This window comes from Brassica napus, chromosome A5 (genome assembly GCF_020379485.1).
Source record: "Brassica napus cultivar Da-Ae chromosome A5, Da-Ae, whole genome shotgun sequence".
In the NCBI taxonomy this organism is placed as follows: Eukaryota; Viridiplantae; Streptophyta; class Magnoliopsida; order Brassicales; family Brassicaceae; genus Brassica; species Brassica napus.
In genome coordinates, this window is record NC_063438.1 from 12,063,906 (window position 1) to 12,077,614 (window position 13,709).

The 13,709-nt window shown below is 34.0% G+C and overlaps 1 protein-coding gene and 1 pseudogene across 1 annotated transcript; one reads left to right on the plus strand and one right to left on the minus strand.

Annotated features, from left to right (window-relative positions):
- Positions 1 to 5,231: 5,231 nt before the first annotated feature.
- Positions 5,232 to 8,248, plus strand: LOC125609217 (aldehyde dehydrogenase family 3 member H1-like). Its single transcript, XM_048780358.1, has 10 exons — positions 5,232 to 5,565; positions 6,194 to 6,262; positions 6,336 to 6,432; positions 6,512 to 6,718; positions 6,815 to 6,930; positions 7,052 to 7,156; positions 7,230 to 7,402; positions 7,475 to 7,565; positions 7,655 to 7,804; positions 7,902 to 8,248. Exons 1-10 carry the CDS (start codon positions 5,359 to 5,361, stop codon positions 8,133 to 8,135), a joined length of 1,449 nt encoding a protein of 482 aa, XP_048636315.1. The 5' UTR covers positions 5,232 to 5,358; the 3' UTR covers positions 8,136 to 8,248.
- Positions 8,218 to 9,863, minus strand: LOC125609218 (annotated as a pseudogene).
- Between the last annotated feature and the right edge of the window lie 3,846 nt (positions 9,864 to 13,709).

Genomic DNA, 13,709 nt, shown 5'->3' on the forward strand with positions numbered 1-13,709 from the left:
TATTCTTTACTTTTCAGGTAGATAGGATTACTTCATACCCAAATCATTAATGTCCACCCTTCGTAGTTCACTACTCCCACTAGTTTCACCATTCTCAATGAACGTAGCCTTACCCGATTCAACTAATATCGTACTATGGTTAGAACAATAAAATTTCTTCTCCTTTGATTCTTTCAGGATAGCCATATGGCAGTCATATGATCAAGTTTCTTTTCATGTGGGATATATAGCTTTATTTATGATGAGCAACCCGTTACACGTAAATACTTCAAACTAGGTTTCCTTCCGTTCACAGTTCATAAGGGATCTTAGGAACTGTCTAACTAGAAACCTGGTTCAGCACATACGTTGCAATTTTAATGCATATATCCACAAAGAAAGAGGTAAAGAGAAATTACATAACATGCTTCTAACCATCTCTATTATAGTACGATTCCACCTCTCTACTACACCATTCTTCTAGGAGTATTAAGCATACTGTATTGTGCACAATGCCTCTACTTTGAAGTAACTTTCCATAGAGCTCACCTCCTCTATCAGATCTCACTACTTTTACTAATCTAGCCGTCTTTCCATCTTATCAGTGAACACCTTTAGCACATCCACAAACTTAGACCTTTCATGCAGTAGATAAGTATATACATACTATGAGTAATCATCAATAAAGGTGATGAGGTCCTTTTCACCGCTTCATGAAGGAGCATCGAAAGGGACACATATATCGGTGTGTATTAACCTAAGAAACTGAGTGCTTCTTGTGGCTGGTTTCTTTACAGTATGTTTAGTCTGCTTTCCTTTAATGCAGTCTATACATACATGTAGGTCATTAAAATCCAATTGAGGAGGAATTTCACTCTTCACCAACCTCATTCTTCCTTTGGAAATGTGACCTAGTCTTTGATGCCACAAGAAACCGATCTTTCATTAGATGTGCTATGATTAGTGCCTCTAATTTCAACCACCAAGTATTACTAGAAATTTCAATAAGACTCCTTTCATAGCAAACAAGACTTTAATGTTTACTTTGTTATCGAAACAACCCTTTCTTTTAGGACAATCCAACTTGAAGAGTCTCGTTTTATTGCAAAAGAAACATTCCATTTCCTAAGGTCTTTAACTTTACAGCCAGATTAGACATGTGAGTCACATGATCACGGATTGGATGGGACCAGTCAAACATTTTCATAGTTAGCTCATTTATGAGACTTCCTACATCTGACTTACAACCAAATCCGACTATGAGCACTACTTAAATATACTCTATAAATTCCTTCTTATTTTCTGTCTTAGACATCGATGACTTAACCCTTTCTACCGTCATCAACCTCATTACGTTCAAACTCAGCCTATTAGATTGATCTTATCTCTTACACATATTTTTGTTTTAAAAAAAATATATATATATTATGAGCTATCTTCCATAATGGCTGAGGGCCCCACATCAATTACTATGGCGAAATCTAATGTCATCACACCCAGTGTGAACCAGATCTTTTCAGACCACTCGCGAAATTGAGACCATTGAACTTTTCGACAGAGTTAGAAAATGAAAATACATTTGCTGAAGCTGCAAGCTTTAATACATGCTTACCCTTTACTACTTTGAAACTTTACTTCAGATTCTAAACTTGGTATAAACTTTCGCGTTTGTATTTAAGCAACCTTTGGGCAATACTTAAACACAAACACTTTCAGTGACGCCAAAATACACTTTAATAACTAATCATTTAAAACTCAAGTCAAATGGTATATTACCTTTGGGTATATATACTACCGACTATAGTAAAAATGACTAGTTCTTTTCATATTATTAACTATATTCAATGATCCACCTTTGGGTGATCTCCAAGAATATAAAAAATAAAATAATTGATCACTAGAACTTTAATGTCATTTAGTCTTTTTTTTTTATCATGATCAATCATACTACTATTAATTTTAATATTTGTAAGTAAATAACAAGATCACTTTGGTGACAAACATGTCATAAACTATACGAACATTAAAAGATTAATAGGAGAATTTCTCCTAATATTATGTTATATTTTATAACATAATTTCTATATTGTGTTAATATTTTATAACACAAGTTACCTATTAATAAAATGCAGCGAAAGCATTTTTTTAAAATTACAACTTTTATATATACAATATTTTAAATTAATAAAATATTATATAGCTTATTTGTGTCCCTGAAACTGTATGGAACACTTGTTCATTTTCATACATTTGTGTAGTAACCGTTAACACGTCCAGAATTTTAAACCATAATGAATCAATTATTTCACTCAAACTTATGTATTCATTGACATTCATGAATCCACACAACCAGCAATTTATGTTGCCGTAACTAATTAAGTAAAATAATTAATTCTAATCAATCCTTTTGTAACGGCACTACACAAAATCCCTTAATCATGCATGTAACTTATATTTGTTATCGTGAAACCCAGATTTCACGTTGACACTATTAAACAAATACTCCTTATCATCGCAAAGTTGCAAACTTAATGGTGACTCTTTCATATTACGACAATAACCGCAGTAACAACATTATTTTCTTTCTTTTATGGCAGTTGTCGCTCTCAAATCTTTAAACCAGTGTCATGTTCTTAATTAAAAAAAAAATCACTTATATCATGGCAGCGACAACGCACAATTGATCCTTTATCAATTTCGACATGCCACTATGAACAGTTCTAGTGATTGATCTTTTATCATAAATGTACGGTTATGAATCGTACGATTACTTAATTATACTTTTTCAACCCACTATCATTTCTGCTATGCATTCTCTTAGTGATACTATTACGCCCTTAATGATACGAAACATAGTACCATCCCTTTTTAGAACGTCACTTATTTAAGAAAAGGTCAGTGGCTTGATCCATATAATTAAGCACTCGTTCTCAAACATGATCCAATGTACTTAAACCGATACATATGTTTACCATGCCGTACGATATACGAGAACTTACGTTACTATTACATGGATCATGAACACTCTTTAAAATGGATTAACCCATGTATGTTCATGAACCCATGAGAACTAATTACAGTGAATTAATTAAATCTAAATTGGCTCTGATACCACATGTTAATTAATTTTATGATTTCAGTTATGAAATCTACACCCAAGACCATATTCTAGTTTAGATTAATTCAACCCTAATACTTTCGAGAGAAGAAAGAAGAAACACTAACCTTAATTCATTCGTATTTGGATCAATCCTCATGTTGATCTTCTCCCCTTTAACCTTCTCTTTAGTGATTTCTTTGATGGACAAGAAATCCTAATCCTTTCACTCATTCTCTTAACCAATGATATTATTGTGGTGTCTTTCTAAGAGAAGTAACTCTCTCTTTCTTACTCACGTAAAACCAGAAGAAGTGTGGCCAAATATATATTTATTGTCTTGGTAACTATTCGGTGAAGAAACATCACACTTCATACCCTCTTGTCTTAACCACTACTATTAATATTTATATATATGATTATAGAGAAATGACATTTATTATTAAGGTAAATTAAGTAGGAGGGTTATCAATACACCCATATTCTAATTCTTTTATCGAAACCGATCCATCACAGTATCGTCTTTTATATTAGAATATAAAATTTTAATATGAACTTGAACTTTGTACTAAACCAATAGATACATAGGTCATATAGAATATAAAATATTCTTACACTCCATAGACTGAGCAGGCAGTGCTCGCATGCCTTGGAGTTGTCCAGAGGCCTGATGTCAGTTTGCTCAACCGGGCTGGATGATGAAAACTTCAACGACTTTAAGTGGCGGAGAGGGAATATACATCGTGACTGGAGAAAGTGAGGCAGAGGAATGTAGAGCCTAGATTGGGTGTGAAGTCGGATTTGAAGTTAAGGCCGCCAGATCTGCAATAGGAGCTTAAGAGGAAGGTTTATGGCTACTACTTGCAGGAACCAATAGAGGAACAATGGGAGTGGAATCTTTTGAATGAATACCATCAATTGTAAAACGTGAATCGAAGATGAAGGCTTGAAGAAGTCCACGCCTAGTTTTTTTCCTTCTCTTAACCTTGTCCATCGAGAAAAAAAGATAAGCAAGTAGAGAAGAGAGAAGGAAGAGTTCTCATCTGATGAAAAAGAAAGGAAGAACCCTGATCGCTTTCAGCTACGAGAAAGAGGAAAGAGAAAGCTGGTAAAGAAGTGGATTTTATCAACAAGGAGATCATTTAGTCACTCAGGCTTACCATACATGTAATTATTTTCACCACGATTATTGTGAGGACCATTATTATGAATTTGATTTAATGTTTAAGGTAATTCTCTGAGATGATCTTAAATATGATTTTCACCAAAAGAGCTCATAAAGAGAAAAATAATCAAAAAAAGTTTCATTAAAGATGACATTTACTTTATAGATATTTAAATGTACATAATTATTTAAATAATTAAAATAAAATAAAATCATTTTGTTATTTATGAATAATACGTTTTTGAATTTGAACTTTTTCAAAAAAAAAAAAATTATTTTCAATCTTTTACTTTTAAATCCTAAAATTTTAATATTTATTTATTTAATCAACCCTAGGGGTAGAAAGTATCTATTTACCCTTTAGTGAATTTTCTTTTGGTCATCTTCACCTCTTAGAGTTATATCTGTAATAAAAACTGTTTTACGATCATCCTGTAGAATTTCTCTAACTTGTTTTTTTGGACAATTTTTTCCACTAGCTTTTTTTTGGACAAATTTCTCTTAACTTTTTTATTACTGTTTCATTAACGTTTAATTATCACTCGTTCAAATCAACCACACCTAACCACTTACATTAAAACCAAGCCGAACCGGGGTGGGAGGATAAACCACCCTTGACTCAGGAAGCAAGTGGGTAGCTCAACCTCCACCAATACGAATGATCATTGGAGTGAGTAATATCCAAATATACCAAAATTGTAGTCTACACCGAACCCAACAACCAATACACGCGCTTCATTTTGCACGTGCAAGAAACGCAATCACACGTGAGTTGCGAGTTCGCTTATGCTCCGCGAGTAAAACCCACACGCCTTTCTCTTCTGTCCACCGTCACTCACACGTATACGCACAAACAACATTATAGTATATATTTCTTTCTTTTTTAATCTTATTTTTGACGTCTTTGAAATACTTTTTAAAACGAAATGTCTTTTTCATACAAACATGGGATAAAGTTAAATATCGAAACGCATGCTTTTTTCATATAAAGAAAAATCAAATCATATATCGTTTTTTCTTTTAGTATACAGGATCAAACGTCAAAGAAGACAATCCAGCTTCTCTTGGGATCCGAGCTCAATCTCTGTCCGTGTTTGCTTACGTAAGCGTCTACGTCATGGTGAAGGTCTTCCAAGCAGCCGATGCGACCGATTTGGTGACGGAGCTTCGTCGGAGCTTCGATGACGGAGTCACTCGCGGCTACGAGTGGAGAGTCACTCAGCTTAAAAAGCTTCTCTTAATCTGCGATAACCACGAGCCTGAGATCGTCTCCGCTCTCCACGACGATCTCGGCAAGCCTGAGCTCGAGTCTTCCGTCTATGAGGTCAAACGCTTTTATGATTTCGCAGTTTTGTTTAATTATTAATAATCAGAAATTGAATCTAAAATTTTCAAACTAGAGATTTCGTTCGATTATCATACTTGTGGTCGGTGCCGTGTTGTGTTGTGTGACCATGATGTTTCTAGTTGGACACTGCATGAATAGAGAATTGAATGTTATAGGGAATCAACATAGACTCTGTAGATAGACTTTGGCTCCACCGCACCACATTTAACAGTAACAAAAATCTTTACATATACCATATATCTATATGTTTGCAGTCAAACCGCTTTGTTCCGTACCGCTTAATACGAACCAATACTAATGAGAAAAAGATATTTGGTCAGGTTTGTTGAAAGCAATACGCATTTAATGTTGCTCATGCTACTTGTGGACCTTAAAACAATTAATTTAATCAACCTTACCAACCTGAGTTTTCTCTGGGATTTACACGTGTTTTCAAATACGTTTTGTTCCTTCAGACATAGAGCTGACCTTTTCTCATTTAATGTTTACCAACAGAAATTGTCAGTGAGGTTGATAGCTTTCTATTCCTGTCATGTGTTGGTTTGTTTGGTTACTGCTATCTACTCGGTAGTTATTTGATCTTGATGGTTAATTAATTATGCAGGTTGCTCTGTTGAGAAACTCTATCAACTTAGCTGTTAAGCAGTTAAAAGACTGGATGGCACCAGATAAGGTGGTGAATGCAGAGTTTTGGTTTTTCAAACTTGTTGTTTAAACCCACTAATCATTACTCTTTTTACTTTCAGGCTAAGACTTCTCTAACAACCTTTCCTGCATCAGCCGAAATTGTGTATGAGCCTCTTGGAGTTGTGCTTGTAATCTCTGCCTGGAATTATCCCTTTCGTATGTTTAAACAATCAAATTTACCCATTTCACATGTCTTCCTTCTGACGCCACTTACAGTTAATTTGTTTCTTGCAAGTGTTGTCTATTGATCCTGTTATTGGTGCGATATCTGCTGGGAATGCTGTTGTCCTAAAGCCGTCAGAACTAGCTCCAGCTTCATCCTCTCTGCTTGCAAAGTTACTTGAACAGTATCTAGATTCTTCTGCAGTGAGAGTTGTTGAAGGGGCTGTCACTGAAACAACTCTGCTACTGGAGCAAAAGTGGGACAAAATATTCTACACAGGTTTGGCTTAGTCTGTTTCCTTTCCAAGTCTAATATGAAACACACTTGTAGTGAATTATTTCAGGAGACTAAAATGTTCCACTCTTGCTTGGTTAGGTAGTTCTAGAATTGGGCGTATCATAATGATGGCAGCTGCAAAACATCTCACACCGGTTGTCCTGGAGCTTGGAGGAAAATCTCCTGTTGTTATAGACTCAGACACCAATCTGAAAGTACTGAAAATACTCCTTTTCCTAGATTCATCCTCTGACTTGTTTATCTAGAGGCATTGTTGCATTTCCTTTGTTTAGAGGCTGAAAGTGATATATTTTTATTCTTCTTTTTGCTACGAAGATTACTGCCAAACGGATAATTGCAGGCAAATGGGGTTGCAACAATGGACAGGCATGCATTTCTCCAGACTACATCTTGACAACAAAAGAATTTTCTCCAAAAGTGGTACGGTGAAGAAACTTAAGATTGATTTTTGCTGCACGTTTTTAATTTGACCTTTATCTTTTCTCTGCCCAAGATTGATGCACTGAAGCAAGAATTGGAGGCATTTTATGGGAAGAACCCTATGGAGTCCAAAGATATGTCACGAATTGTAAACTCGAATCACTTTGATCGCCTGTCTAAGATGTTAGAGGAGAAGGAAGTTTCTGACAAAATCGTCTATGGGGGTCAAAAGAACAGAGACAAGCTGTGAGTTCCTCTTTATATTGACGATGGATGACATCATTTCCCTTTTGTTAATCTCTTTTCTCCATCCTTCAGGAAAATTGCTCCAACAATCTTGGTCGACGTGCCATTAGATTCTCAGATAATGAGTGAAGAAATATTTGGCCCTCTCCTTCCAATCATCACGGTAAGAACCATTTGTCAATCTATGAAGGCTCTGCTTCATTCGATTATGTTTCAAAAGGCATATTTAACGATCTATTTTGTTCCGCACAGCTCAACAACTTGGAAGAGTGTTTTGACGTGATTCGTTCTCGACCTAAGCCACTTGCTGCATATTTGTTTACCCAAAACCAGAAGTTGAAAGAGAGATTTGCCTTGACAGTTTCTGCTGGAGGCATCGTGGTCAACGACATAGCTGTTCATGTAAAAACAATCGCTCTATCCAAGCAATTGTTTAATTATCATAATAATAATAATAATAATAATGTATTAACATCCAAACATATCCGACATTGTGCAGCTTGCAGTTCCCACATTGCCATTCGGAGGAGTCGGTGAAAGTGGAATGGGTTCTTACCATGGTAAGTTCTCATTTGATGCTTTTAGTCACAAGAAGGCTGTTCTCTACAAAAGCTTTATAGGTGATGCAGCAATCAGGTATCCACCCTACTCTACAGGAAAGCTTAGATTGTTAAAGGCGCTTGTCAACAGCAATATACTCGAAATATTCAGAGTCATTTTAGGTTTATCTTAAAAGGTTGAAGATAAAACAACTACACACACATTCTCTTCGATTGGGTTTTTTGTTGTATGTTTTGGTGTTGATGAATATTGAAAGTCTATAAATAAGTGGTTTCTTCTTTTCAACTTGGTTGTTTACAAACTTAGATGACAAAAGTAAAGAGTCTCTTTGGATTTTTTTTTTTATCTAACCATGTTGTAAAAGCCTCCCCTAAATAAAAAAGGGAAAGAAAGATTGTATCAGCAAACGCAATCAAGAAGAGTCTTCTTGAAGAATGCTCTGAATCTCTGCCCTTTGATCATCTGTAAGTTGTTGTGGGAACTTAGTCCGAAACCAAACTCTCAAATCTCCTCTCTTCTTCCCTCCCTCCTTTGGATTTGGCATACCTTTGCCTTGAACCACTGTGACATATCCAGGGTGAATAACATCTTTTATCTTCAAACTCATGTTGTCACCATCAGGTAAGGCAACACAGAACTCGAATCCCGTTAGAGCTTCGAGTAGAGAGACTTCCACCACCATTTCAAGGTCATCTCCTTCTCTTTTAAACACCCATGCTCTTTCTCGACTATCACGAATGTCAAATCAGCCGGTACACTCCCCATTGCTTCGTTTCCTTTTCCTTCAAATGTTACTTTGGTTCCTCCTTTCCATCCTGGTTTCACTTTTATTTCCACCGTCTCTTCCTCCTCGCTCAGTTGCCTACACAACAAAGTTAAATCTTAGTTAGTCTTGTTTTTCAAAAGGACTCGTATATCCAAAGTTGAGTTTTTTTTTTTTTTTTTTTTGTGAAAGAAGCAAACCCTGAGGTTGTAATCACATCTCTCTTGATCTTAATCTTCTTAGTGCATCCGTTGCATAGCTCCTCGAGTGTGCAGCTTAGTTTCTTCTCCGTTGCTTGAGGTTTAGCCACTTTTGCGGACGAGCTCGAGTATAAGATTGGGTTTGCTAAGCTCCTTGGAACCGTGGTCGTCGATCTCATAAGTGTCGGCATAAATCCATTTGAATCCGTCTTGTTGCTGCTGCTGTTGCTCCTCCCTAAAAAAGACAAACTCCGCATCGTGAGATTCGGATTCGTCGTGGCCGTGTTCTGGCTACAACTTCTTGAAAGAGATGACGGCTTCCTTCTCCCCACGAAACTCGCGCTGTTGTCGAATCTATAGCTACGAACCTTGCAAAAATTTGCACCTTCCACCTTGTTAGCCACCGGCTTTGATTCCTAAGAAATGGATCAACGTTTGTCAGTGACATGAATCTTTTTCGGACCAGGAACAAGAGTAGGTTAAACTAGTCCCCTCTCAGAACTTCTCACGTTCTCTAACCATTACAGATCCAAAATATATTGCATTCATCTACCCAAAACTTTGAAACAGTTATATTATATTTGTGAAATTTTAATATCATTACCTGGAAACGGAACGCGTTTGGATCATCAGAGACGTTGAAAATCTGTTCTTCGTGATCTTTGGATTTGGTGCGGAGCTTTCGTTCGTGTTTACTGGCCTTATGGATATGGTTAGACTTTTCACGAGGCAAAACTCTTGAGATTGCTCGGAAAAGTTTAAAGAAATCACGGAGGAGAAAGCTTCGTTTCTTTGTCGAAGGCTGAGCCGCCCCATGAGTTGCCATTCACGGCGAAGAGAGAAAAGGAGAGGCAGAGAGGAAAGCGAGAGAGAAATATGAGACGTTTTTTTGTGTTTGAGAGAGATGGGCGATAGAAGAAAGGTACAGAAACTGTAATGTTTTTTTTTTCCGTTACTTCCTTTTTTAGATCAAAATATTTTGACTTTGAACGGAAACAGGTAGAGAACATATCTTGAAACGCTTGTGTGATCATATAATCATTAAATAGGAGTTGATTCATTCTTTTCCATTTATTACATCTCAAAATAATTAGTCGCTGACTAGCTGTCACCCTAGAGCATGTTTATCCTATGATCCTTAAGTAAGTTTTTTAATGATTATTTTATACTTTAAATGTACTTAAGCGAAGTTAAGTACTAAAAAACTCTCATTTTGAGCGGTCCAGTGGGAGTTTTTTAATTAGGAATTCTTAAAAAAAAATATTTAATGAAATTTTAATTTATTAAATAAAACATATTAAAAGATAACTTTTAAAACATATATTAAAAAAAAACATAAAAACAAAGATTAGTACAATAATCGAGAATAGTTCGAAAAAAAAATCCGAGCTTGAATGGAAAAATTCTCAAAGGTAATGAATGGAAAAATTCTCAAAGGTTTAATCAAAATGTTGATCAAAATTTTCATCAAGTAAGCCCACTATTTTATGGGCTTTATATATTATGGCCCAAACCCGACCCGCAATGGAAATTTTTGGAATAGGCCCGCGGTCCACGTCTACAATTGCCATCTCTACATCCGTGTGGTTAAATGCATTTTTCAATATAGTTTAGATATTGTTTAACTTCTTTTTTTATCACGATAAAAATACAAAGATAATTATTAGTACGAATCGGAAAAAGCCTAATTGCTAGTGTCAATCCATAGTGGCAGCGTCATGTTAACATATGAGAAAACACGCTTTCTTCTTGTTCGAGCATGTCTTAAATCTGCTTGGGTGTTTCTGGAACTGTCTTTATAGACCACTTGTCCATCTTGGTAGGACGCCCATAGAGTTTTAAACTCATTAAGCTCAGTTGTAAAAACTTGCCAGTCTTCAGGTGTAGCTATCATTTTGACTAACTCCTGGGAGTCAGTAACAAAATAGTTGCAATACCGCTGATGTTGAAGTAAGCATTTTAAAGCCCAAACCAAACTTTTTAGTTCAGTGTGTAACAGCGAGATTTGCTTATGGCATCCTTGAAGCCTGAGAAGATCTATTGATCCGTCTTGAAGCTGTAAGATCCAACCTATACCACTTGTGGTATCCTCATTCTTCCATAATCCATCCACTAATATATGAATATAGGTACTTTAGGAGGGATACTTGGTATATATTCTATAGTGCTTTCTCATGGTTTGATCTCCTCATTGGCCAAGAACCATGCATTGCATTCTCGTGTCGCCAGATCGAGCGTAACCATACGTGAAAAATCACGTCCATTAAACAATTTTTCATTCCGGCTTTTCTAAATATACCAAATAATCCAAAGAAAAACCCTGGTTAATTCTTCCATATGGAACCAATGGTGGTTCTTGAAAGGAGATATTGGTTAACTTGCTTTGTTTAATGTGTAGAACATATACAACATATCCTATATACATATAACTAGGTGATGACCCGCACCATGCGCGGAGTGAATGAACTTAAGAAATTTATAAATTTTGACTCTATAGATATTGAAAAGGTAAAAAAATGACATATTATACATGGTATATATTAGCAGAAATACATGTTTGATATACAGATTGATGCAAAGAAAAACAATTTGAGATTGGAAGTTTACTGGAGTTTTTAGTGAACTCGAGTATCCGGATAACGATATTCTTATTATGGTAGAAAAATAGTAATTGTCCTATTAACAAAATTGTAACGTTATATTTTATTAAAATTATACCGGTTCTGGAGTATGTAAAATTGTAAAAGAATAAAAATAAATTGAAGTAAATAATATTAGGTTGAAAAAAAAAGAAGTAAATAATATGAATTTACAAATTTAGTGGGCTGATTAAGACTCGAATTTGTAAAAGAGGCCCATTGTTGAACCTTAATATCGGTTATGACTCAAAATACATATTGACGTCTTTTAATATATCTTTTATTTTAAAAAATATTTTTACTAAAAAGTCTCGAGGGGGTACGAGATAAAGGGGATAGTCATATTAAATGCTAGTCATCTAAAATACTTTCAAAAATAGAAAGTATTATATGCATAGGGCGAACATTAAAGAATTCTACATTAAAAATGATATTTTTCTTAAAATAAATCGGAAAGAATTAAAAAATTTGCAAATTTAATGTCTGTCACCATTTGAATGTATTTTGTGGAATTGCTTATAAATTTTTTATATATGACATTTTGATTTTACAATATAACACAGTTTATATTGTCCACTCCGAAAATAAATTTTATTCACATATATAATCGTCTCTAAGTATCAACCAAAATACATGTCACAAACCAAATAATTATAGAAGAACATAATTATAAATCATTTATATATTTCAGTCCCTAAAAAATGTCATCTATCGTTCATGAATCGTAAAGAAGATATTATAACAATATGAATCGTATATATAGTCAAAACCCTATCACTTGTGAATATAAATATCAGACAATCCTATTAATTTCGTATAACATTAAAATCGTAGGTTTTCAGAGAATTATAGAAAGTATTATATGCAAGGGGAGAAAATAAAGGAAATCTATAAAATGATATTTGACTTTAAGCTTAATCGAAAAAGAATAATATAAATTTCCAAATTTAATGTCTGTCACCATTTAAGATAATTTAGAAATCTAAAATTCTTGTTGCAAAAGTTAAGGGATTGTAAAAAAAAAATTAATATGTAATTCCATTTTGGATATATTTTACAATCATGCAAGATATTCCATAAATTTAGACATTTTGATTTTACAATATAAAACCGTTTATATTGATGATTCCCAAAATAAATGTCATGTATCCCATAAAAATCCAAAAATATTAATCAAAATAAATGTCACGTAAGAAAGTTTTATAGAAGAACATAATTATGAATAGTTTATATTTCCCAGTCGCAAAAAACTGTCATGTATCATTTATGAATCATAAAGAACATGAATCTTATAAAAACATGAATCATATGTATATAGTCAAAACCCCATCAGTTTTTAATTAAAAAAAAATAATGTATGATAACTTCTATGAAATAATATACTCCCTCCTTTTCATATTATTTGTCATTTTAGAGTTAAAATTTTTGTTTCATTTTAAGTGTCGTTTTATGTTTACAATGCAAAATTTAAAAATAATATTTTCCATTTTATTTTTCTACTGGTTGAAACATGGTTAAGTGTATATGTAATGATGTTTTTATTTTGGAAATATGCAAAATTAAATGTTTTCTTAATTTGTGTGCATAAACCTAAAGCGCCAAACAAAGTGAAACGGAGAGGGTAGCAATATTTGATATAGAACCTATAAATAATAAATTTACACTTATAAATATACATTTAACCAAATTGTCCCTATGAATATTTGTGCTACCTAACTATAGAAACTAACATAATAATTAATCTTTTAAAACAGTATTGTCTAAATGTTCATAAGTAGGCTTACTTGAAAAAAAAATTGTTTTCTCACATATGTTAGGAATCATTTGAATACGTGTAGACAAAATGTTAGGAAGAAAAAAGTTTAGAAAAGCGAAAATTGAATACTTTTAAAACATATTATTGACGAATTGTTCATGAGTAGGCTTACTCGAATAAAGAAGATTTTTTTAAGATTTTTTTCTCACATATGTTACAAAATATTTGAATACGTGTAATGTTAGAAAGATAAAATTTAAGAGAAACTATTTAAAAAATAATTGTAAACAATAACTATATTTGAAAGTTTGTTTATCTATGAATTATTCTATTTTTTGTTCATGGGTAGGCTGTCTATGGCTTGTATGCGATTCTTTTATCTGTTAGT

Excerpts from the sequence above, each read along its gene's own strand:
- LOC125609217 (XM_048780358.1), top strand. The coding sequence starts at position 5,359 with ATGGTGAAGGTCTTCCAAGCAGCCGATGCGACCGATTTGGTGACGGAG. Across the intron at positions 7,157-7,229 it reads AAGAATTTTCTCCAAAAGTG|ATTGATGCACTGAAGCAAGA; the intron begins GTACGGTGAAGA and ends TCTCTGCCCAAG. Across the intron at positions 7,403-7,474 it reads CAAAAGAACAGAGACAAGCT|GAAAATTGCTCCAACAATCT; the intron begins GTGAGTTCCTCT and ends TCCATCCTTCAG.